This window comes from Chamaea fasciata, unplaced genomic scaffold, assembly GCF_029207755.1.
Source record: "Chamaea fasciata isolate MVZ Bird 193981 ecotype frontalis unplaced genomic scaffold, bChaFas1.0.hap1 SCAF_3, whole genome shotgun sequence".
In the NCBI taxonomy this organism is placed as follows: domain Eukaryota; kingdom Metazoa; phylum Chordata; class Aves; order Passeriformes; family Sylviidae; genus Chamaea; species Chamaea fasciata.
Window position 1 is genome coordinate 16,007,019 of NW_027094088.1, and position 26,985 is coordinate 16,034,003.

The 26,985-nt window shown below is 48.7% G+C and overlaps 1 protein-coding gene across 1 annotated transcript in view; it reads right to left on the minus strand.

Moving 5' to 3' along the window:
- GALNT14 (polypeptide N-acetylgalactosaminyltransferase 14) overlaps positions 1 to 26,985 on the minus strand; it is a 92,630-nt gene that overhangs the window by 37,555 nt on the left and 28,090 nt on the right. Inside the window, exons 2-3 of the mRNA XM_066178136.1 lie at positions 22,003 to 22,172; positions 3,124 to 3,222 (exon numbers count right to left, since the gene is read on the minus strand). Coding sequence (XP_066034233.1) covers positions 3,124 to 3,222; positions 22,003 to 22,172 — 269 coding nt within the window. The remainder of the gene's footprint in view (positions 1 to 3,123; positions 3,223 to 22,002; positions 22,173 to 26,985) is intronic.

A 26,985-nucleotide genomic window follows, 5' to 3' on the forward strand; every position in this document is an offset into this window, starting at 1 on the left:
CCAGGGAGGAGGAGCCAAACCATCTTCACCTAGATAAAAAAGCGCCACAAGTGACACCAGTTGTCCAGTTTTTCCACCAGATTCCTGGAGGAAGACCGGACCCATCTCACCATTACTGGACCCTTTTACGATGGGACCATCTCTACTCCAACAGAACCACATCTGCCACTCCAGGAGGGCTTACTTTGGACTGCTTCCAACACCCTGATCAACAGGGCATCAGGCTGTATTTCTGACTCTGTCAGGGTTTTCTAGGATTTCTTGTTTGTTTGTTTGCTTGCTTATTCTTCTGTGCTACAACATTTGTATTTTTATATCCCTAGTAAAGAACTGCTATACCTATTCCCAAAATCTTTGCCTGACGGCCTTTTAATTGCAAATTCATAATAATTTGGAAAAGGAGGGCAGGGGCTTACATTCCAAGGGAGACTCCAATCTTCCCTGGCAGACACCTGTCCATCTAAACCAAGACAGTGCCCCACCACCTATGGCTTTGGACAAGCCAAGAAATGTCCCTTTGTCCTGTTTCTTGCTCCTGACAGGGCGATTAACATTGATTCTTCAATGAGGCTGGAAAATTTAACAATACTGGAACTCAGGAAACCAGGTTTGCAACTCAGATCTTCCACCAGCTATAGAGAAATCACCTATTCCTCAATCTGTCCATCTGTCCCCTGGGTTATACCACTGTGGACATGTACTGGGGAGAGCAGGGTAGAAGAGGTGCCAAATTTACCCACCACGATGCTCAAAGCAGTTGGCCACAGACTGTCCCAAAAGGCACAAAGCACTGTCAGGAGGACAGAGTTTGTTTTGAATGGCCAAGGAAAATGATCCATGTTGTTATAGCCACTGTGGGATGGAGTCATCTGGAAGATCTAATTAAACTGAGTATTTGGCAAGCAAGAGGGAAAAGGCCCCAAGCAGTCAGAAGGCACAGCAAATTAACCTACAGAGGCCAAAGAGGCAGATGAGCCCTCAGCTGGGTCTAAAAAGAGGCAGGGAGATGGTAATACGTGCACAACCACATCTAAAGAGGAACAGAGCAGGAGCCATGTCACCAGCTTGCCACCAAGGATTGGTATCCCGAGGCTTGGTTGCATCAAAGCAAGCCTCTAGGCACTGGATCCAGGAGGAAAACTATGAACCCTGCTGTCAAAAGGCACCTCCAAATCATGGGGACCAGAAAAAAGAAGGTCAGCTCAGGAGAGTTCAGGGTCTCAGCCCAGGGAAAGGCAGAGGAGATAGGGACACAAGGCTGTCATCTCAGTTCCTCACTGCCTAGGCTTGCCTCTGGGGAGCAGCTCAGTGTCATGCTATGTGGGGCTCTGAACGTGTTGGGATGAACCTACATGGAAGAGGGCTCAGAAGAGTCCCCAGAGCTGGGGAAAACCTCCCCACAGATAAAACGTGAGCACTGGAATTGCCAGGACCCATAAGTGAGGAGGAGCAGTGCAAAGGGGAAAAGCTGTGGTGAAAATCACACACAACCAGGTCAGGAAGGCAAAGGGGAAAAGCTGTGGTGAAAATCACACACAACCAGGTCAGGAAGGCAGTAAAGCCAATTAATCATGCCAAGCAAAGAAAAAAAAGAGGAACAAGGAAGAAAGTCTTTCTATGCTGGAAATAAGAAACTTCAAAGGACAATCAGCCAGAGGAAGAAGTAAAAATTCAATGTACCTTTATTTCTAACCTTGCCATCACTGCAGTAAACAGTTCTCTAATGAAGGCAGATATGGGGGACCCAGGCCCAAGAACTGTACCATGGGTCTAACATTTCTCATGTGACAACATCACTCATGATCACACCTGGCAGGACAGTTAGGTACTGAGTTCTGGGGAGAAATGCGATTAAAATCCACCCCTGCACTTCACATGTTATAAGCCCCCTATATCTCAGGGGCTAGAGGACTGCACTTGCCACCTCTGTTACAAATACAGCTGGTTCTGGGGAATGGCAAACTCATGCAAGGCACTGTAAAGACAAAAGAGAAGGTCCAGGATCAAGGAGGTGGCACACAGCACCAAGCATCAGTGTCACCAAAAATCCACACACCTCAGAGAGAGAAAGCAGTGACAGATTACTGAGTGTGAAGCAAGGAGACAGGATTGGGCATGGAACCATAAAGCAGAGCAGGAATTCAATTTCAGGACTGCCAAACTCACTTGTGGCCCTGGATATGCTCACCTGAGGAAAGATGCTGAGAGAAAAGCTCAGCAAAGACATGACAGTGAACAGGGCACAGCTGAAGCCTCCCCCTAACCAGCAGCCCCAGTCTGACCAGCACCAGCAATGGCAAAGGGTCCCTGGGGATGCCAGGGTTTAAAAAACAAGACTTGCAGCAGGGCACAGACCTTCACTAAGCACACATGAGATGCAGCTGCAAAGCACTACTGGCACAGAGCACAGCACACCCAGGCTTGCTATAGAGGAACCCACCAGCCTAGACCAGGATACACCTCACCAGATCTCCCCACAAGAGAACCTGCAGATTGAAGGCACACATTTGGATTAAACAGAGATTTCAAAAGCCTGCAGTGAAAATGAAGCCTTCAGTCTATCCACGACAGCAAAACACAGCCAAGAACAAACCGACAAATGAAGGAATGGCCACATGCCCAGAGTGCTCCACCGTGTCGCTGCGGGAGTACAGAAACCATCCTTGAAAATCTGGTTTGCATGTGTGTCATTAGGGCTTCTCAATTAGCAAGCCTTTCTGGCACTCGATGGGGCACTGGAGAAGCTCAAACAGCAGCAGTGGAGCAGATATCCATAGAATGATAGCTGTCCCTAGAGGGCTGGGACAAACTACAGCTGAGCACTCATACCCAGCTGGATATGAAAGCTCTTAGCCCAGACTGTCTAATCTGCTGACGATCCCTCAAGAGTTTCCCATGCTAGACCCTGCAAAGGGAGCATGGCTCCTCACTTTCCCAAGTATCCCACTGTAACACCTACTTCTCAGAGAGCAACTTTCATGCTAATTTCTCTCAGTCACCACTTGAGACCACAGCTGGCAGGTCTGGTCCTATTGCTGTGGTGGGTGCAAACAGATTCTGCCTTTATTCATGATGATCACTGGCCCACTAATCCTCTTTTAAGAGATCCCCAGGAGCTCTTACCTCCGAATTGTCCTTAGCAGGGTAGACCTGGCCTCGTTGTGGAACGTGATGACCACGCTGGTGGGCGGGAGGTCCTGGCTGTAGTGCAAAGTTGTACACCTGGGGAGGGAGAAAGCAGGAAAGGCCGTTCAGGTGCTGGAATTCAAAGAGAGAGCTTACTTCATCAACACAGGCAGCACAGTCCATCAGTAAATAGTCTCCAGCCACTATTACAAATAAATAAATAAATAAGACTTTTTCTGTGTGAATCATTTCTGAAGGAGTCCAGAAACTGCCAAGTAAGTCACCAAGGATTAAAGCAGGAAAGAACTTAACTGTCATTACTGGGAAGGGATGAGAAGGGAGGCACCCAGCTGGTAGCTCTTTTCTCTAACCAGTGCTTCCCAGCTACCCACCCGTGCTTCTCTCATCCCCCTGGCTCATGGCACCAGTAGAGTAAGAGCATCCCTGCAGTTGCAGCTCAGACACGCCTCACTCCCAGCTTCCTGAGGAAGCAATTCCCACCAGCCAAGTGGGAAGTAAAGCTGCAAGGTAAGCCAAGCCTTGTTTCTAAATTGATTGTTTCTTTATTAATTCTGTCTTAATTGCATAACCAGGCTACAGGGAAGATTGGGATTTAAAACTTTCCAAGCCAGCCTTCAGAAGACAAAAACCCACAGCTGCAACCACAGCCCCTGCTGTCTCCTTCCCAGGAGGAAATGTCACAGACTCTGTAATTACTTTGACCTTTAGCTGATTAAATTTGTGGCTTTTATAGACCGACACCAATATATTCCCAGCTTAGAAAATCCAGATACCATGCTGCCCTTTCCAGATCCCTATCAGTCCCTTAAGATGGTCTTAGGATGACACAACAGTAGCTCTCCATCACAGCCATCCTGTCCCTTCCCATCCACATGCTGCTTGTCTGCTCTTGTTTCACTGTCCAGGTGCTACCACTACCATCCTCAAATGCAGCAGGAAAGAGCACTGAGCAACCACTCTTCCAACAAACCATCAGTCTGCTCCTGCAAAGTTCTGGACCACAGGAGCTCCAAGGTGAAGTTAAAACAGACAGAAAAGTTCACTTGGGTGTAGAGAGGAGAAAGCACATAAGAGCAGCCACATACTGCTGGTTTATGCTATTCAGAACAGCATGTTGCACCTTTTAAATGCCCAAATGCTCCAGATATTATTTTTAATGTTTTCCATATTTTAATTTTGAAATTGCATTTCTGATTATTTACAAAGTGAACAAGATTGCACAACAGGAGAAACAATTCCAAAGATAAGGAAAAAATGGCATCTTGGGTGGGACAAAATATTTGCAAGCTCACGCTGAATTAGTTGCTGCTTTCTCTCATTGTTTCACTCAAACCCCTTTCCAAATCCTGCTTGAACTTGACCAAAATCAGGTTTCTCATTACTCCCCTGTTCTTTCAGCACAGTCATCCACACCAGAAATTCACCTTCGAGCCAATTCTAATTCTGGGTCCATCCCCAAAGGACGCAAAGTCACACAGCTATTCCATATGCAGGAGAAAGTTCAGCAACATTGCCCTGTGCGACAACACCCTCATCCATCAAAATTGCATCTCAGGGATGCTGAAGACAGGGGCTCTCTGAATTATGAAACAGCACCAGGTCATGCCCTGAGCTGCATCTCTGGGTCACTGCAGCCCCTTGCATCCCCCAGTACCCCGCTTCAGCCGAGCCATCCCAAACTGCTGCTGCTCAGTGTTGCCATGCTCAGCTCAGCTCCCGTTTGCTCTGCGGAGCTGCAGGGACAGACTATGGCAACTGCTCTCCCTGTGCTATTTATACACCGCTCCCAGATGCGTGTCCTTCCACCCACTTCCAGCAGGGTTCTGTGGAGCAAACAAGGGAAGCTATTTCTGGAAAAGAATGAGCGAGAGTGGAAAATACGAAGTCATCAATACTTTACTTACGCTATTACAACAGCCAAGGAGCTGGTAAATAAAGCAGGAGCTGGGTGTGTCTGTGCCTCCCACGGCTGGGAGTGCTGGGGCTGCTGCAGGCTGGTTGAGTGAGGCTCCTCCTGAGCAACGACTTGCTTTTAAAACTCCAGATGTCAACGCACCAGACTGGCCCAACCAGGCAGTGTGCCTGTGGGAAAAGCTCCAATGTCACACGTGGGCACCTCCAGAGCTGCAACTCACCCCTGGCTTCTGTCTAGCGAGGCTTGTCATATCCCAAGGACAGGAATGATGCTGCTATGGAGCTCCAGCCTCACTTTGCCTCTGTGACCAGCACTTACATCACAGCTGGGACTTGCCTCTCCAAAAACTGCCTGCAAAGGTTGCGGCAGAGCTGCTGTATCTTCCCGGGCTCCTCCTCCTCCTGGGTGCTTTATGACCCTGACTCTGTCCTTGCCCAGGATTTTATCCCTGGGTTCTTCTTTCAGGAGTCCTCCCAAAGTTTCCTCCACTTGGTCCCTTTTTCTCCCCGCACTGCTTCCTTCCCCAGTGTAACTGCAGCTAAACATCCTGGGTCCCCAGAAGGCAGATTTCGGTTTAAGTTGTTGACTACAAGTGTCTTTTTTTGGCACTTACTTGGGTAATAAAAACCACAGCATGGAAAAGCATTAAATCCAGCATGTCCAGAATTATTTTGTGTGACAATTACATCTGGGGTAATTTCAATTTAATACCTCACTGCAAGTGAAAATTGCAGCATGCAGCCCTAAAATTGCTGTAATAATGAAAATAAACCCGCTAAAAGCTGCCTGTGCTACCTCAGGCTGTCACTGGATAAACGTTTTGTGCTGCTGATGGTATTTCACAGGTCACCCAATTGCCAACAAAAAAACAAAACAAAACCAAAAACAACACCCACAACATTTTCACTAAACCAATGAAAATTTGAGGTTTTTAGATAGAAAAAAAAAAGGGGGAAAAAAAAAAGGAAAAAAAGAAGTAAGAACTGCACTGCTCTTGTTTGCAGTGTGTTGAAACTCACTGGCTAAAGCCAATTAAAGTTTGATGCTTTGAAACCTTGCAGCAGGACTGGGGAGCAATCCTAGCACAGCAAGTGCAAGCAGGAATGCTGCCAGGCTGCTCTGCAGCTTCCCAGTATCTGGGTGGGGTAAAAAAAGATAGAAGCCAGACTGGCCTGCCCTAAAAACCCCAGGGAGAGCATCCAGACGGAGACAATTCTTATTTCCTCGTGCAAGAAGCCAAACGTCATTTGATGGGAAGAGTCACTTTTTGATTAAGGGTTGGTTTGTTTTTTTTTTTTTTTTTCAAAATGGAAATAATTTCAGAATCAGAAAGTCCTGAAAGAGGTAGTCTGGCTACAAACACCTTAGGAATCAGCCTTGGAAAATCCCAGCCTGGACTGGTTGTCTGTCATATGTCTTTCAGGTTGGACAGAGCAGCACGTCTCATCTCCATGTTCCCAAAGTGCTGTTAACAGCTCAGGAATAAATTATGCAGTGCCTGTTTGTGGAGACATGGAGCAGACATCCAGAGCCCTGCACTCACTGTAGGAATTTCAAAGCCCTCCTGCAAAGTCCCAAACTTTGGACACTCCAGAATTGCCCCCAAGTCTCCAAAGTCCCTTTCTCAAGATATTTTCCTTGAGTTTCTTCAGCCCTTGTGCGGCTGGTGAGCGGAGTGGTATTGCAGACTGGTGGCTTCCGCACTCAGCTGCCTCTGCATCCTTAGAGATCCTCCTGACAGGGCAGCACATGCCCATTCCCAGGGAATCTGAACCCATTTTACATTTAAAATGGCAAACTTCACTCACAGTGCCCCTCACCACACCAAAGACCACCTCGCCACCACAGCTGCACAGCACAATGGTAAAGATTAACAGCGTGAACAGAGATGGACCCTGTTCCACAGCCTCTTCTGGTGCCCCCAGGCTCATCCAAGGGCACATCACATGCCCACAGCACTGTGCTGTCTCTCAAAATCCACCTCTTACATTCACCCACCCCTGTGCCTCATTAACTTCCTTCAATGAATGATCAACCTCATCTCACTCCCCTGGATTCCCCCTGCCAGGCTTCTGCTCATTCCTCTGCTCTACTTCAACAGCCATCACTTGCCAACAACTCAGCTTTGAATTTTTAACATTCTCCATGAAGTCCAAACTTTTCCTCAACACAACTCATCACTTCCAAAGCACTCTCCACATACCTATTTCAAACAGCCAGCTGCATCAGGCAGAGCTATACCATCTTTCACTTCCATCCTGGCTCCTCTCTTCTCCTTGGAAACACAGGGGAGAGCAGTCTCATCACCACATATCCAACATAAGGGTATTTGGGTTTGTCTGCACTCTGTAGCCACAGGACTCTCCCATCAGCCCAGAGGACAGGGACCTGCCATCACCAACAGGATGGGTTCACACCACCCCTGATGGACAAACCACACTGATTACAGAAACATTCCCCAAGGTGTGAAGAATTACTCCCATGGAGGAAAATGGAAATTACCACCCTAGTGAGAGAGGAAGCCACTACCCACCATAGGCAAGGAAAGAGTTGTCAGTGGTAAGGAAAATATTAGAGCTCCAGCTGTGCTGGCCAACAGCAAACATACCCAGGCACTGCACACCTGTAGGGATGGATGGCAGGACATGCAGGCACCTTGGTCACACCTCTCTGGGTGGCATACACAACAGTGGAAAACTATTGTGTCTAAACCCTGTCTTCGAGCTGAAGCAAAATTCATAAATCATAAACACATAGAATGGTTTGGGTTGGAAGGGACCTTAGAGATCATCTAGCTCCATCTCCCTGCCTTGGGAAGGGACACCTTGCACTAGACCATGTTCCTCTAAATCCCATCCAACACTTGAACACCTCCAGGGATGTGGCATTCCACAGCTTCTCTGGGCAACCTGTTCCAGTGCCTCATCACCCTCACAGTAAAGAATTTCTTCCCAGTAACTAACCTAGGAGATTTCTATGCAAATACTCGAAAAATAGGAACCCTGGATATGGTTTGATTTAGAGCTACAAAACAATGTAAATGCCAACTCACATGGAATCTAGTAAGTTCATAGAGCTTACGGTTGGACAGGACCATGCACCACCTCACCTGACCTCTGGGCAACACAGCCTCTGGCATTTCTCCCAGATATTTCTGCATTTCTCAGTTATCCATGCATTAAGTCCAGTGACTTGTGCCTGACTGCAGATTACCTTTCCAAAAATCATTACTTGATGACCTCCAGAGATGGAAAATCCAAGAAGTGCTGTTCAAGCCAAAGTCAACACATCACTCTCATACAACGGTATAAATGGGACACAACAATTCAGAATTTGCTTGATCTGAGCACAGAGAGGGGTCAAGTGATCTTCATGGCATTCACCTCCCATCAACACCACTGGTTCTTCTTGGCTCTCCCCAAGCCACCCCTCCTGCATGCAGCCTCAAAATATTTTTTCACTCAGCTCTGAGAGACTTTCAAAATGCTCCTTTGCCTTCCCAAGTTGTGCCAGCATCTCCTGCTCCTCCTCTGGGTATGTTTTGCCCCTCATCAATTAGGAAGAAGCTGCCAAACAGAGGGCTGGCCATGGTCTGTGCATTTCCAGCACCACCACGGCACTCAGGGCCTCACCAGGGCACAGCAGTGAGACAACTTGCTGGCACATCCTGCACGTGGGGTCAGGTCTGGCACAAAGACCTACTGAGAAAGCTCTGGGATTCCCTCTGGTGTTGTCTCTAAGCTCCACCAGGATACACCACAATCTGAGCATGAACGTGGCAGCTCAGAGCACAGATGTGACTTTCACAGCACAACAGGAAAAGCAGTGGCTGCAGGAACTGCCATCAGCTACAGACCCTCTTGTGCCTAACCTGGTCCTGCAGATCCACCTTGGGCTGGCCATGGCTGTGGGCAGGTTGGTGCTACTGAAACACCAGAGCAAAGAGAGGCTGAAAACACAGCTGGAAGGCTCAACAGTCCAGAAAGCAGCCGTGCCAGAAGGAAAGAAGAAAGGACGCGGAGTCAGATGTCAGCTGGCAGTGCCACATGATTGCAGGAACGCCAGCTCAAGTTTGGCTTGCCAAAGTGAAAAGATACCCTTGAGAAAGGTCAGTAGGATTTCTCTGTGCTGGACTGGCATGTGCCTCAGGTTTGCATTCCCAAAAAGGGGCTGAAAAAATCCCTAGGGTGGCATGCAACAGATGCTGCTGGGGCTGGGAGAAACAGTGGTGATCCAAAGAGAGGAATACTTGGTTGAGGAAGATGACTTTGGAGTATACAAAGGCTTCGCCAAGGGTAAGGAGGCACATCTGCAACAAATACTCACTTGTGGTTGGCACCAGAGCTAACAAGGAATTCTTCAGCAGGCTTGAACGAGATGTAATTTGATAAAATTGTAAAGAAGGCCATCAGAAAAAATCTGCTGGGAAAGTGAATCAGTTCTGGCTGTAGATTACATGTCCAGAGGAACCTGTCCAAGTCTGCACTTTCCCCACAAAAATACCAGAAAATGCACAAAAGAGTAGAGTCCTGCAAATTGGTGCTACTTAACCACTGGCTGACTTGAGATCAGTCCCCTTGGGTTGACCAAGAAGGACATTTTCCTACACAGCTTCTGGAACTTCAAGCAGTGCTGAATTTGGCTAGCATGCAATTAATTTTTCCTCTAACTCACTGCCTCTTTCAGTCTCTTTCTTTTCCCTGCTAGATAGATATCTAAAAAATTAATCAAACGACTAAATTTGAAGAAAAGGGGAAATGCAAGAAGGCAAAAATAACCTTCTGTGCACATGACGTTCTGCTGCCTGTGAACCTCAAAACTGATGAGAAGATGCATTTATAATTCATTAAAAATTTGCTGGATTTTTGTCTTCGGAAAAGGGGATGGAAAAAAGGGAGAATTTACTAAGAAGGAAAGGGAAGAATAGCATGGCTGCCTTTAAAAACAAGTTAAACCAGATTGTGTGTCTTGATTTTCAAAGCAGCTCATGAATAATTCAGACTTCTAGGGCCCTCCACACAGACTCAGGGTCTGTCTTGCTTCTTGACTCCCTCCACCCTTCCTTCCTCAGAACTGAGGAAAAAAGAAAAAATGGAGCCAACAAAAGTGCAAAGAAGAAAACAAAACCAGCACAATTCAGTAGAATTTTAAACTGATGCCAGTTTTACTGGAATATCAGAGCTGATGGCAAAGTTTTTCACTTGGTGGAAGTAAAAGCACAATCTGGTACCTTGTACCTTTGTGGAAAACCACCAATCCATTATTAAACATCTTTAGAAGCCAGGAAAACCTGAAATTACATTTCAGAAGGTTGGAACCCTGGATGTAAAGATTCTTTAGGGAGGATGATTTCTGACAAGAGCTTCCTGGCACCATGTGGCAAATCAAAGCAGGGAAAGTCCCCATCCTCACAACGCCTCCGTGGTCACAGTTGGGGAAGCACAAACCCAGCTCCGTACTGTGATAGCTCAAAACCACTTCCAGCACGTAGGGATCTGCAGTGCTCACAGCAGAAATCCACCTAAATGGCCCCAAAACAAAATGCCTTTTTGCTGCAGCTGATGGAGTAAGACTTTAAGGTGCTGGCTAACAGAAAAAAACAAACAAGAGTTTGATGGAGGAAACTGACTCATGGCCTTAATTATCAACAGGAGTGAGTCTCGGAGAATTAGTTCCATTATTTACTAAAACTTGACTTTGATTTCAGCCTACATAAACATATTAAGTCAATAGAAACAGCGAGACAAGCACGAGAGTTAAACAAACAACTTCATTCTGTCAGAATTACTTGGAGCAAGTTATCAAAGTAATCAATGGCACATAATAACCATAAGACAAGTGGTCAATATGTTACAGCAGTCAAAGGCAGAGGATGGTTCTAGCAGAGGGTGATCAGTGGCACCCTGGGAATGCTGAAGCACTTGGTGATGAAGGGATGGCCACCACAAAAACATCACTGGGCCCTGGTATGGTTCAGGTGGGTGCACCCTCTGAAGGCACTGAGACAGGCAAGGTTTTCTCTTCCCTATAAAAACCCATGGGTCCTTTCATTCCGTTGCAGGGAAGGAGGCACCTGGAGTTGAAAAAGGAAATCCTGTGCCCCCATGGACTGACTGATGTTGGCACAACCACCCCGAGAGCCACGGCTGGGTCTGCAGACAATCCTGGTCTGCCAGAGACCCCCATACCTCCCTCCACTGGGAAGAAGCCTCTCCCTGGTGCAGTGACTGCCTCCCATCAGTGGTTCCTGCACCCGCCAACGCACGTTGCAGCATCACTTCCACTCCAGCACATCGTTTGTTCCTCAGGAGCCCAATGTGCGCTTTTCATCTGATACACAAAATCACTTGCTTTTAAATACAGCTTGTCATTTTAAAATGACTAAAGCGTCAAAAACATTTGAGATCTAAATGAATTTTTTCCCTTTTCAGGATGAGAAAAACAGATCCCTTTGGCTTAAAGTTTCCCTGTCTTCTTACTTTTAGATTCACCAACAGCTTTGCTTTTGGTTTATCCTGAAATTGCTGTCTCCTGGCTTTTCTTTCTCTTAAATAACCAAAGAACTGAAACACTGTTATTCACTCAGCTCTACTGAGCCCTATCTACCCACACAGCCCCCAAACTCAAGCTCCAGAGATGTGGCACTGACAACACAGACACAGCCCAGGTGTAGAGAGCGAGGTGGATCCTGCCACCCACTCTGTCTCTCTTTCCAGCTTCAGGCTCTTGAACAAAAGCAGCAGTGCCCATACCCAGGCATTGCTCACCTTGAAATGGAGCAGTATGTCCTCAGGGCACAGTGACTGGCAGGTCACTGTCTTTTATTAAATTCCCAGCTCTCACTCCTCTGTGTCCCCCATCATGACAGGGACATGCAGAAAGATCATTGCTCCACAGACAGGTATCTGGGGAACGAGCTTTTATCTCTGGGTGAACGTGTCACAAAAGTGGAGCTAATTAACTGGGGCTCTGTTTTTGAAAAAGGTTAATATTTTATCACATGTCTTCTGTCTTGAGGAATAATTAGCCCTGGCAGTAGCAGCTCTGCCATTTCCCAAGGGACTGAGCAAGAGACTGGAGGCTGGAGAGAGACATGACGTATTGATGGATAGACAGCGGCTCAACCCTGGGCTAACAGTGCATCTCACCAGCAGTTACTCCTCCACACAAACCAACCTGCCACAGAATATTAACAGAGGCAAACCCCTCTCTTCAAAGGCTGTACACATTCTTCTTGTCCATTCCATGCCCCCTGGTGCAGAGATGCTTTAAACCAAGGCACTGTGACAGCCAAGAGCACTGACACCAGAGCACCAGTCCCAATCCCTTCTCCCCAGGCACTCTCTTCCCTTATTGCTCCAGCGTCCCAGTATGCACAACAAAAGGGAAATCCCATAGGCTCTTCTAATTCATCCTTCCCAAAACCAAACCTGTTCTCATGGGGGAACCAACGACTGAAGCAAATTCCCACAGGGACTGTGCAGAGGAAAGTTCCCCCAGTGCTTGCACAGAAGTCCTCAGCACAGTGCACAACATCTCTCTACAGGGCTGGGATGCAAGCAGGGAAAATGGAGAGGCGTAAAAAGGATGAGGGAAGGGTCATTTCAGATCGACCCAGAACTGTTTTGTGCATGCATTTTTCTTGGCAAAATGCAGTGGACGGTTGAGTGGGGAATTTCCAAAATGAAATCAAAGCTGTCTCACAGGGAAACAAAGCCAAAATGACTTAGGGGAAAGAAATACATCACCTGGAGCAGGGGGGGAGGGGGAAGTTCTCAGCTTTTTTTCCTCTCTGAAACCACAATTTTTGGCAAGGAACACAAAACAAAGGTGTTCTTCAGGGAAGGGACAGCTGGGATGGAAGCTGTGCCTGCTCCCCTGTGAGCTCCTCAGATTCTCCTTGGGAGGATGCCTGCTCCATAGATGCTCTTCCCACCCAGCAAAGCACTGAGGGGCTGGGAGGGGGGACAACTTGGATAAACAAAACTCAGCAGTAAGAAATTTAGTATTATACCATGTTGTTTTCTGGAACAGTCCAGTCATCCCCACTGCCAGCAGCCAGACTCCGACACCAAGTCCCTACAGACTCCCCCAATACCCACCCTGCCAATCCCCTTTGGCCTACAGACATTTTTTGGCCAAGAATACAGCTCAGGAATAGTTTCTGCTCGCTGTGCAGACAAGTGCCATAACTCACACTCCTCGCACAGCCCATTCAGATGGCAGTAGCTTTGCCCTCCAGAAAAAAAAAAAGAGTAACACAATCACTCTACTGGCACATCCTCCTGCATCCCCAGCACACACCTATACACTTCATCAGCTCCTCAGAGAGCCTAGCTCACACCTCAGCTGCTTCTCAAGTTACCCTCATCCTTCTCATGCAAGAAAAAGAAGAGGGGAGGAGTAGCACTGAAAATCCACCACTGCAGAACAACCACTGTCACATCTGCCACCTCCCTACAGCAGTCACAATCAAAACACAGTCAATCCTGCTCCTGGAGAAACACCAGCCTCCCCTGGCCCCAGCATTCCCCCAGAACCATTTTTAATGAAAGCTCCTCAGCCTGCCTTTCCTCTAGGCAGACCCTCAAGATACAAAACTGCAGCATCTCACTTCACCTCAGCTCCTGCCCCCTGGTGACAGCCAACACCCAGAGTCAGAGCCCATGACTCCAGGGCACATTTCACAACCTGGGATCAGTTGAGCTGTGCTCCAAAAACCTGAGTGGAGCCACTGTACTGCCAGGGTGAGGAAAACATAGCACACCTGAAACCAAGAGGGTGGCAGGAGCTCCTTTTCCTGGGATGCAGTTAGACTGTTGGTGACAATGACCCTGTGTCCCTGCCAAGGAGGCAATGCTAAGTGACCCAACCCACCACCTCCAGCTCCAGGGAGTGATTAGGCAGGCCTTGGAGGGCACAGAACAGTACCACAGGCTGCCTCAGGCATCTGGGTTTAGATTGGGATCTCAGTGCCTGAAAGTCTCTCTCCTTTCCACAGAAGTTTGTGAAGTCACACAGGGTGGTTTGGGTATCCATGATGCCCAGGGAGCACACCAACTCCCAGGAAAGGCACGGGAAGATCCAACATGGGCAATGGCACAAGCCACCTCACGTCCAAGGAGGGAAGAACAGGCTCTTCAGGAAAAGTGAATGTTGGGATGATGGTCTAGCCAGGAGCGCTGGCCAAGGATAGATCCCAGCTCACACATGGGCAGCCATCCCCAGGGAATGCAACCTCCCTCAGAGCTCAAACCCACGATAATCCCATTTCATGCAGATCCTTCCCATCTACTCTTTCTTCCCCTACCACATTCAAAAAAATCCAAACCCAGAAAGCTTCAAAAGAGGACATTACATAGAAAGATATTTGAAAAAAGATCATTGCGTTCATCGACTTTTACCCCTGAAGCCACCGGGCCCTGCCTCAGAAGCCATCAGGTCAGCTGAGATGATGGTCCACCTCCACCAGACAAAAACGCAGGGCAGCAAATGTCACAGACACGGGGGTGGCCAGATACTCCCAGTATGGGGACTTGGACACTCACCAGCTATTTCCCAGGACTGCACATGTCCAGCTCAGTTCACAGCTGGTGAGTTCCCAGAGAGACCCATCACACTTTTGCATGAACTCTCCAGGAACAGAAGGTACAACTGGCAGAAAGAGGCACCTTAAGACAGGTATTCCCACAGTTGTACCAGATACCAACTCCAGCAGAAGCAAGAAAATGTGAAATACTGGATTTTTACAATGCTAAAATGGTCCAGTGAGTACTTTTCTCCACTTTTAGGCAACATAATGAAGTGGAGACTCCATGGGAGTTTTGTCTTTGACCAAGTTTTCTCAAGCCTGTCTCAATCCCACCACTGGCAAAGCCTTGCAATGTTAAGCCAGGGAAGATACATGAGCGTCGTAGTTAAGTGAATCACCCAAAAGTGATGAACACCAAAAGAGGAGATGACAGCACCCCAAGCAACTTCAAAGCTTGTTTCACAAATACAGGTGGCTAGGGGGAAAGAACTACAAATTTCCTGTGCTGCAACCAGGGGTTTTAAAGTAGATCAGCTTTTACAAAATATCGGGGCAAGCCTGAGAGGCAGGAGTCCCAGTGGGCTCATTGCTTTTGCACTGAGACAAACCTGGGCTGATTACAGAGCTGACCCAACTTGGAGCAGGAAGCTGGATCAGAGACGACCTGTGGTCTCTTCCAGCCTAAATCATTTTATGATTTTATGAAGTGCCAGTTTCTGATTAATAGCTGTCCTGCTTTCCTTGCTTAGCTGCCAAGAATTGCCAATCTCAATACTCCTTGTTCTCTGTGCTACCTGAAAACAATCTTTGTTTTGATCACACAACAGTTCCTCAACCCCCCTTGCAGTTTCAAGTCCAAATTCACCCAAAAAACCAAGTACAAATGCCACTGTGTGAGGTGAGTACTCCACATCAGCACTAAAGTTTGAGATTTAGGCCACAAAAACCATCTGATCAAAGGCAGAAACCAAGACCTTGACCAATGCAGGCAGTTCTATTTTATCCCAAAGTGACAAGCCAGCCCTTACTCTACCTGAAGGATTGTTCTCATATCTTCATCCCAAGAGATCTCAGGCTAAGGAGGTGAAGGAAAAACACAGTGCTGAGAGCTAACCTCTTGGGATCTGGTACGCAAGGAGAAAAAGCCATCATGTTGCTTCCTAATGGAAATACTTTTGTGTAAAATGTGTTTTCCACCACTGATTTGTGTACCTGCTCACCTGCAGGGTAGTGTTCTGCTCTTGCTGTCACTAGAAATAAGGAAATCAAGACCAAAGGCAGGGGTATCCCAAATCTCCTCTTATCCAGCTGTTTCAGCCCCAAAATGCTTTGCAGGCAAAAGATCCAGGGACAGCCCATGCACATACAGAATCTTCCTTAAATGTGATAAATCTTATTTTGCAATGAAATTACAAATACCCTGGCTCTGCCCAGAAAACAGAGTAACAGCTGGAATAACAGATCAAACGACAGAAAATCTCTTCAGGACATTGCTGACAGGCACCCAGCAGGTAATAATGAGCCCCAAAAGCCAGAAGATACCTGTACCCTCTTACACCCAGCCACCCCAAGCTCACACAGGGCGCTGCCACCCTTCTCCCCTCAGGGCATCATGCACTTCTCATGGGGAAGCACCCACACTAGAGGGTACAGGACAGACCAAAGCCAGCAGCACAGACACCTGGCCACACGAGGACACTTCCTTCATCTTTCACCAATGCCAGGTCCAGAGATGTGGCAGCATCTGAGCACTCCCTCTCCCTCATCCTCCTCACCTGGCTCCCTCCTTCATCCAACCTCATGGCCAGGGGTCCATCCATCTACACTGCACCAAAGGCCCCTCTGCCCCACCACCCCTCTGCCCCAAGCAGATGCGCCCAACAGCATCAGACACAGGGAGACCACAAGCACAACCATCTCTGCCCACACCACCTCTTGCCCCAGTCTACCACACAGCACACCCGAGTCAGCAACTCATGAGACACTGCTGGAATAAGCACATTTTAAAAATAATAATCCCCCAGGACTTAGTCTGCATTACACAGGAAAGTGGATTAGCCCAGCTACAGCCCAGAGACCAAAGTAAGAAATGTACGGAGTCAGCAAAGTGAAAGATAACAGGAAGTTATCAAAAATCTATAGGTTTGGTTCTGCTCTCAGCTGTGCAAGGTCCATCTAGGTCCCTACAAACCTTCCCTCAAATTCAAGTGGGTTTGGTCACCTGGTAGGGACCCATGGGACTTACCTGCCTCTGCAGGTCTAATGTTCAAGTACCACTGAGGTCAGCAGAGCAGAGCCCCCACTCTCTCCTGCCTGGGCTTTTCCATACATGTTTGTCCTTGAGACATTTAAGTTCCTCCTTTGGGGTCTCTCAAGAAAGCAGGCAAGAAAGGTAAGATGCTTAAATCCCTATGTGGGGCAAAAAATGCATTTCTGGCTGCTGAGACCCAGTGTTCACCTCAAGAACAACCTCAAAATAGTTTTGGTCTGGAGGTAAAGGAAATTGGAAGAAAACAAGGCAATGTGAGAAATCCAAGGGCATCATAAACATGCCAAACCAAAGGCAATGCTGTCAAAACCTACCTTTCTCCCCTTTGACTCCTCATTCCCAAGGAGATATCTCCATATTCTCAGCACTTGGGTGGCAATCATCAACCCACCCAAAAACAGAGCCACTCCAAAGCCTGCATGTGCCACACCTGCCCTTTTGTCATCTGCACAGGGATGCCAACATGCGCTCCCGTGGGCCATGTGCCAGCCCTGTCCAAGTGGGACACAGGGAAGGGCAGAGAGCCACGCTCAGCCCCAGGCGCCCGTGTACACAGGTACCACACCCAGCAGAGGTGACCCTCACGACCACCTGCTCTTCCCAGTCACCCCCACACTCAGCACAGCCAGGTATTTTTGCCTATCCCAACCACAGCTGCTCCACCACAATGTGGAATGTGCAAGCTTTGCACCCTCAGGATGCAAGCTGAAATTAATGGGTCAAAACAGCACTGCAGTGTGTAATGCTCCTGCTGGAGTGCTGAAACCCTGACATTTCTGGACCTTGAGAATGCAAGACAGCAGCTCTCTGCCTTAGGGAAACCTCACAGGCATCACCTGCATCTTCCCATCCCTTCACAAACAGTCCACATGAGCAGAGCAATCAGTCCTAAGTGGCCTTCCTACGCAAGGGACACTCTCCAGCTGCCTTAGCACAGGGATTTAAGAAAAGAACTCTGGAGGAAATCTTACGAGTGTGTGCTGCTCTCCTCAATGAGAATAGGACACAGTATAATAGCAGAGCTTTTTTAGGAGGCACAGGTTGGCAGGACCTGGCTCCTGGGCTGCCAGGATGCTCTCACCTGCAGCAGACAATGCAAGGCCTCATCTTCATGCCTGCAGCATCCCTGCCAGCCTCGTGTTTGAATCACAACCTGATCTTAGCAGCTGCTTTCTCAATCTCACACACACACATACACAAACACGCCCCTAAGCAACTGTAGGGTAGGTAGGACCTCTTGCAAAGCACTTGTGACTTGGGGAAGGAGGGAACTTCAAAAATTCAGATTCTTATGCTAGAATTTGAGAGGGCTCCATCCTCAACCTTCTTGCTTTATCAGCTCTTGAGACGGCACTACTAAACATGTACCAGCACTGCTGAAGTAAAAAGCAGGACAAACAGAGGAAAAAACAGACACTGTGAGATGCCCGAAGCTGGCTGACATGATTTGCAATAGCTGGAGAAGTCTGCTGGAGGCTCTCCCCTCCCCTCCAGCCTCTCATCTCCTCTCCTTGTCCCCGATTCCCCCTCTGTGCTTTGCCGCCCTCAGCCAGCGCAAGCCCCCGCTCCGGCCGGTGCCGTCCCAGCCGAGCCTGGCAGCCACAACAGCATCTGCACATCCATCAAACCCAGCGGAGCGCTGGGAGGCGGAGGTCAGCCCAAGCAGCATATGGAGCACTGCCGTGGTGAGCACCAGCCTCCCCAGGAACTGTCTGCCACAGATGGAAAAAGCCCAGGAGCCATCACGGCAAATTCTTCTGGCTGGGGGCGACACATCCTCCCTGTCAGCTTTCCAAGCCGCTGAGCAATATTGGAAAACTCAGCTTCTCTCCCCCCCAGCCCGTGCTCACGCCTGGCACTGACTCACTGCCGTTTTGGTCCCACAGTTTGCTGGTGGGAGTTGTAGGAGGTGGGATATGGGGATGAGGTAATTCCAAGTCCATGTGGCTACCGTGGTGAAGGGGGACTAGCCATCCACTCTGGAGGCATGAGCTGGCTGTGCACGGTCTGGACCAAATGCCACCAAGCTCCAGGTCCAGTCTGCTGAAGCAATTACAGAGACGTTTTAACCTTGACTTCCGGTGGGCATGGGATACACCACCAGAGGACCATCCAAGGTCTTCTCCTTAGAGAAAGGCAGTCCTGTATGTGGTCCAAGGTCCAAGGATCCAACTCAATGTGCAACCAGGAATGGAGTTAATGGCAGCAAAACACAAGGAGGTCACCAGGAACAATACTCCAGCTGTGAGAGCTCCCAGGCCAGGTGACACAAGGCAGTGCACAGAAAGCATGACAGTTCCCTGGCTGAAATCACTCACAAACCAAGGTGAAGTTCACAGCCCTGCACAAGCCAGAGGCAGACAAAGAGAGCCACCATGATTTCTCCTGCTCTGATTTCTTGGAACACTGCAATTCCTCTCCATCTGAAACTATTCCACTGGCTGCAATTTAAAAACAAAATCAATCCAGCAAACATTGCTAAGCAACTGGCTGTCAGTGACACATCCCATCCCATTGAAAGTATTTGCCCTCTCCATGACCTCCTGGCAAGGAGCTTGCTGCTCAGTCCTTGCCAGATTTTGTATATTCAGCTATCACTGGCAAATCCAGGTGCTTGGCTGGATTAGCCGGGAAAACACCAGGAAACTTTCTGCAACCATCCTAATGAAAAACACCCCACAGAGAAGCTGTACGGAGCAGCATTCCCACATCCCAGTCCCTAGGATTAGGACACAATGCATGGGTCTCTGGGCATTACCATGGTCTGCAGGTCTGTGCATCTCACATGTCAGTACAGAGGCAGTGAAGGATGGAGAACCACCACACTGGAAACCATGCCACAGAGCAGAGTACAACATCTCAGTGAGAGGCTGAAGGAGAAGCTGCAATGGCAACAAGCTGCAGTGATGGATGCGACCCTCTCCTAAGCCTCCTGAACACTTGCACAAGCTGGGCAGGAGCTTCTTGGCACAGTGGTACCCCCTAGTGTGGGGTCCTGAATTGCCCCAAAGTCAGCTGGAGTAAAATTGAGGCCTCACTCTCTGGGTTCACTGAGCAGCTTAATCCAGGTTGTCCACTGAAACCAAGCCTCTAAACACAGCCTCCAGGAGGACATGCAGCATGAGCACTGTGGGTGTCCTTTCTCTCACAACATCCTGGTCCACACAACCCTGCTCTCCCCTTCCCAGAAGGGCATCTAGTCAACTCCAAGCTGGATTCCCTTTATATGTTCTTGCACAGCTATCAGAAATTTCTCCCTGCTCCAAGAGCAGGCCATGCTTATTCATGCTTTCCCACATGCTTCTGCTGCACAGATCAACGCCAGCTTTCAGGCTGCATGGCAGGGCCTGAGCATCACCTGCAGCAGCTCCCAGGACACCTGTGCTGTAAGAAAGAATTATTTTTCCAGGAAGGGCTCAGCTCTGCACTTTCCTCTCTCCCTCAACCACCAACCCTAGGTCCTTCTCCCTCCTCCATCCTCCCCATCAGCACCTGCCTCCCCCAGATCTGCCAGCAGCCCCATTTCCTCTGTGGCCACTCTAATGCTTGGTTAATGGTGCATCATCCGCAGTGTTCTTCAGGCATATTCAATAAATCAGAATCCAATTACCAGGTTAAGGAAATTGGAAACAAATTAAATTAGCCCCAGCCCCTCCCACGTGCTGTGCCCTCACTTCCTCCTTAATGAGAAGCTCCTTTTCTTTCACAGGAGCACTCATTGCCACATCTGCCCGCCCAGAAAAAAGGTGGCTGCCACCGCACAGCAAGGGTAGGCAAGGGGCAACCGAGCCAATCTTCCCTTTTAATAGGGCAGATGGTTAATATCCCTGGCATTAATTCTCTCCAGGAATAGCACATTCGCTCTCTGCTCAGCTATAACAGGCGTCCGTCAGGGCTGACAGCTCCTCTCTGGAGAAAGGAGCATCTGGTCCTCACAACAAAAAGAAGCTAAATAAATAAATAAGCACATTGCTTCCTACAGGGCTGGGGAACTGGTGCTGTTTCAGCATTTCAGCCTAAGTGCTGCATTTGAACTCGAATATGGGAAGTTCAGAGTTGGGTCAGATGCCAGGAGTGCAGTCACTCTGACCTGGGAGCAAGCTGCAGCAGGGGCAGCAGGGTGCCGTGGCTGGGTCCAGCACAGCTCCCACCAGAGCAGGACTTCCCCAAAAGGGCTCCCAGGACAAGGCAGTGGAGACAGCGGCTGCCAGCAAGTTGGGACATAATGCCAGGCACAGCTCCATAGAAAGAGCCTGCACCAGCTGTGGACGGGTGACCAACAGCAGGGGCCAAGCATATGCTGCATCCTCATATGACAAGGAGGAAAACTGCATTGAGGGGACCTTGGGAGCTCTTCCTTCACCACTGGAACATCCTTGCATCACCCCATCCAGCAAACTAACAATTAACCCCACTGACCTTCAGCAGGAAGGGCAGCTCTTCCTCGGTGAGTTTGAAAAGACAACCAGAGGGAGATTACAGCTGAGACCTCAGCAAGTAAGGGTGCACCAAAACTCCCACCCCACTGGTGTGAGTTCTCACACTGACAAGGGAGTGCAGCGCTGTCTACAAGGCAACTGCTGCTGCAATCCTCCCTGCCTTTCCCAAGAGCTCCTTTGGGCACCAAAGGGTATTTTTAACCTCAGTGGTGCTGGAGCAGCTAGTAACCCAACAAGCCTTTACCCTTCTCTCCTCCTTACTGAGCAATTACCCCTTATTTCCCACTCCTCTCTCTGCAGAGCAATTTCAACACTCAACAGTTATTTTACCCCCCTTGCTTCACTTCACTGCATTGTCAACAGAGCAAGAATTCCCAGCACCAGTGAAGACTTTGCCCATCTCTGAGACTCACTCTTGCAAACCCATTAATTTTCTGAAGGGAAAATAAAGGCCTCTCCTTTCTTCCCCTATGGACCTGGAATAATTTATACTGTTTCAATTAACAGGTTTAAGACTTCCAGACATGCCAAGAAATCAAGCAAAGGGAAAGACTCAATCCCAGAAACACAACCCCAGCAGACCCAGTCCCAAGAGCACCCACTGGCAGCCCAAAGGCACAGCCCTGAAGGGGCACAGGACTATGCCCCCATGCCATGAGGTTTGGTGAGGAAGCTGAGGAGGAGCCAGGGGAGGCAGAACCTGTGATGGCGGGTGTCGCGGACAGCGCGGTCACTGGGGATCCTCTCGCTCTCCCGCTGGTTAAAGGCATGGAGCCGGTACGGGTCCTCGCCGCCCTTCCACCTCCGGGCACTCAGGTACCTCCGCTCTTCAAACTGATCCCAAAGGTCGTCCCAGTCCACGTCCGGTTCCTGCGCGCACAAAGTCAGCCCCGTTAGAGAGAGGAGAGACCGCAGGACACCTGTTCCCGCTCCAGAGGTCCTCCCAAGCCCCGCCGGAGGTCAGTCAGCCCTGCAGCTCGGGCAAGCATGGCAAGAGCAGGCTAACCAGGAGTCCCAGGAGGTCTTCAGGGTTTATTTTTCGTCCTTGAGTCCTGAAACAACATGTCAAAGAGAGCATGCCAATTTGAATTAAAACTACTAATTTGAAACCAAATTCAGGTCTCTGGTGGATTCCCTTCTCAAGCAGCACCGTCTCAAGAAAACATAAGAGCACAAACGTTTTGTAAGGGTTTTAATTTCTCTCCAGGCAAAAAACAAAGGTATTCTACATCACGTGACCCAATAGCCTTTCAGGTAGGAAAGGAGTAACCCCACATTTCCGCAGCCAAATCCTAGCCCCAGCTCCAGCAATAGGACCCTGGAAGAAAGGAGCCATCATGCTCCCAGCCCAATTTCAGTCCATCTTTGCCACCACGTGTCTCCCACTGAGGACTTCAGCCCCACCACAGGGAGAAGAGCAGAGAAGCATGTACCTGTGTGGTCCCCCCCACTTCAGAAGGATGGAAGAGCTGCATTTCGGGGTTACTCAGAAGCTTCAACAACCTTTGGGGGTTTTAGCCTTTCTTGGTGGCTCGGTGCTGTCAGGGTTTAAGCATCCCTGAGCAGCAGAAGCTGTCAGGGGTTTAACCATGCTTTGGCAGTGTCTGAGGCAGCCAGCACAAAACAGAGCCGATAAGATCTCATCACTACAGCAGCACAACCTCTTTGATCTCAGCCTACCTGTAACACTGAGAGATGCAAACATTTACAGACATCTCAGCCCTAAAGAAAATTGTGATCTTATCCAATAATTGATCTTTTCTTCTGCTTTTCATTTTTTCCCCCCCTCCCCAGCTCACACCATCTCAAAGCCGATTTTGCCTCCTAATAGTGCAAAATGAAGCTTTTCAAAAGGGTGATTTTTATCCCATAATTGATTTTACTTGGATCTGGCAGTGCATTTTTTGTAGTCACAGGAAGGGGAGAAGGGAGCACTGGCTTCTGCAAGTGAACCACTACAGGAGCAAGCCAGGTACTTCCAGCCACAGATTCCCCACTTTGCTCTGGGTTACAGTGACATGAGCACTCCCAAACAGGCAACAAATTTCCAGGGATGCAGGCGTTTCCAGACACAGGGTTGTATTCATTCCCCCCGGTGTGACCTCATGGCCTGCTCAGGACCTCCTCCAGCACCTACCCCAGTGCGAGAAGATCAGGAAAAAACCCTGAGTTACCAGCAATACTGAGAGGAAGTTATTCAGGACTGGAATAAAGTTATTCAAGGCTGGGAGAAAGTTATGAAACCAGTAAGGTCCCTGCAGGAGTTTTACAAGGAGGACGCACATAACCAGTCCATGGACTTTCGGGAGGGCTGACGTGCACAGGGTGATAAATGCTGCTTATGCTGGTTTTTTTCTAAGGCATCTTGCAAAACATGATTTAGCACCGCAGTAAAAGATCAGGGGAAAGTGAGGCGATTGCATCGCGGAGCCACCGACAGCCTGATGTTTATAAGATTTCACGATGACCCCAGGAGGCCTGGCGCTGCTGAAACAACCACCAGAGCTGCAGTCCCTAAATTTTAATGCTGTGAAGAAAAATAAAAGTTGGTTTTATCAAACTTAATAAGAAGACAAATGGCTTTCAAAAGTGTCCACACAGCACTTAAGGCTGTTAAGATGTGTGTATATATGTTGTTTTGGTTTTTGTGATGTCTGTTACACCCAACAGCCTTCAATCAGCTAGAAGGGTGCAGCTGGGCAAGAATCTGATGGCTCAGGTGGAAGGGCTGGTGGACTCCCTCAAGAAAACTGGAGCTTCTGCACCCGCAGCAAGGGCAGCAATGCTCTGGCCAGGCAGCAGAAGCAGGGTTTGGCCCATGGCAGGGTCCTCCAGGGTCCCGGATGGCATTTTCCCACCATCCATCTAACTCCACTAATGTCCTGTTACCAGGGATGCGGTCCCAACAGTAAATGTACCTTATGGAAATGGAAAATACCAGTGCCTTAGCCCACAGTATTCACCTCTCATCCTGCTCTGGATATACCTTTCATTCCAGGGTTGCATTCCTGGTTCACTCTGCAGTGACTAATTAATACTCCTGCACAATCTCCACCTGAAAGACACCAGCCCACCTCGATTCACCCACGTTCTCCTTTTTGGGCTGAGGAAACCTATCAGTGGGATGGATACTAAATATTGGGCAATTAAATACACACCTGAGATCAACAGTAACAAGATGCCAGAGATTAAAGAGTTATTTTAATCCCTATTTGGCCACAAAACAAGACCAGGGATCGGGTTCACTTTCTCAGCCAGAGGTAGATACTGGGGGTTGGTTATTTGCTTTTTATCTACCTCATCCGTTCAAACCTTCTGGGTGTTCTTTCCATCCCAAGCCTCCCCAAAAGGCTAACTGAAATTGGAGCAGAATGCCCAGCTCAGACACAGGTACACACTGACCTCTGCAAAACATACCTGCTCAAAGCAGAAAAGAAAAGCATGAAAAGCTCCCAGCTGTGTGAGCAGGAGGCAGGAGACCTCACCAACCTGCACACAGGGACTCACCTGTTTCTCACCTGCACCTGATCCAAGACAGGGAATGAGAGTTAAAGCATCAGGAGAAATCCCCTTTGCTCACCCAGGGACAGCACACTGGTTACAGGTTACCAGATAAGGTCTTCATTATAATATTTCCACAATGTATTATCACCTCTGCCTCACATCAGAATTCTGTCTTGGGAGTTATTTAACTGATGTGCAGAAATCTAAATTTAATTTATTATGATCTAACTCACTTTAGAGGCCAAATTACCCAGCACTAGAAAAGGATCAAGTCAATACTCCACTTGCCTTTCTATTTATCTTCTACAGGGCTCATCTCTCCAAGTTTCCTATTCATTTTCTCTCACGTACTGGCAATAAATTTTCATATTTTTTTTGTGGAATTAGGTAATTTCTCTTTCAACACTGCAGTTTAATGACTGGTATTAATTATAGGAAACACAGTCAACGCTTAAAAGAGTTCCAGAGAGTCAATGAGCCTGAAGGAAAGAGAAGAAAAATGTAGCCAAGGGGTGGCTGTCTGCTCTTGGCAAACAAGCCTTGCCTCTTAGAACACCACACTGGGGGGTCCCCAGGGGTGGTCAACGAGATGGACACCCACAAAAAGACACTGACAAAACTTACAGTGTAGAGAAGCTTCCATCACACACCAGCACTCAGGCAAGAGCAGGGCTCACCAAGCGCTTTCTCTGCCATTTCAGTAAAGCACCCCCCAAAAAATGACCCACTAAAGGCATCTCCTCCAAAACCACCCATCACCCTCGTTGGCTTAGGGCACACAGCCCAGAGCAAGCACAGAGGCAGCTTTTCACTGTAACTGTACATTAAAGATTAAAAGCCTCTCAGTGCAAAGACGTAATTCGTCATCTGTCTCTTAAATCACAGCTCAGAAACAAAACAAAACAAAATGAAAAAATACCAAAGAAACAAAGAAGAGAAAAAATAATATTTAAGAAAAAAAGGAGTGGTGCTGCGGGGGGAAAATGGGTCATTAGCAGTAAAACTACAATTTTCTGGCAACTGCTAATGCCTTGTTTATGTGGATTTCTGCGAATATGACATTTTAATGGCATAATAATTGTGTGATTACAGTACAGCAGGGATCGCTGGAGCGGGGAGGAGGAACAAGCAGCCCAGTCGGCTGCCTCTGCTGTGGGCCCGCGGCATCCCCGGCAGGGCAGGCAGCCCCCGACACCCCTCCCGGCACAGCATGGCACGGGAGGCCAGGCCAGGCTGGACACTGGGCAGGGAAGGGGCAGCTGTGGCAGCACCCTGGCCACCCAGAGGCAGCTCAGCACTGAAAGGGCACGTCAGATGAAAAACCTCCCAAGAGGAGCCGGCAGTGACTGGGGACAGGCAGGGCACGCCGGTCCCCAGGGACTGCCTCCAGCTGCCCAGCAAGACAAGGGCAGTGGGCAGTGCGAGCCAAAGGGAGATTCTGATCCACTTTCTTCTTTAGTGGCACTGTTTTAACACAGAGAACTTAAGCCTTTGCTAAAATAAAAGCCGTTTTCCTTTGGGAGCTGCTGAGTTCTGCCTTCAGACCAGAGTGAATTGGACCAGTGCCATGAGCATCCTTTCAGGAGGCAGCAAACCCAAGCCAGTCCAGGAGGCTGGCAGAGCTGACAGTTTTCCAGGGAACCCATTTGGCCAGAAAACGGGTTCTGCCTGTGCAGGTGCAAAGATGACCCCAAAGGAGTCTAGGAGCAGCCAAATGTGCCTCTACCTCAATTCCCCTCAAACCCAGCTTTCCCTGGAAAATCTCATCCCTACATAATACCTGACTGAGCACTTGCCACTGAGCCCATTCCCTGGGACTCAGGCATTAAAAAACAGGAGGGGAGGGGGAAATAAAAAATCACATCAGCCTATCAAAAGCTCCAATAAACACGTGAAAGTTCTGGAAACTCAGATGCCATGCAGCATGCTGCTGCCTGGTCACGCTCTGTCACTCCTCTGCCAGCGAGGACATCTTTGTGCTCAGCAGGCTTGGGGGCACAGGAGGCAGAGGGCAATCTTTCAGCAGGAACTGCAACCAGGCATTATACAAATGAGATTTAGAAGTCTCACTGAAGCACGGGGCTCCTGCAAACAGGAGGTTCAATTATAGAGCTGCTGCTGGCCCAGGCGCTAATGCCATCTGAAAGGATTATAATACTTCAAACAGGACAGGGCTCAT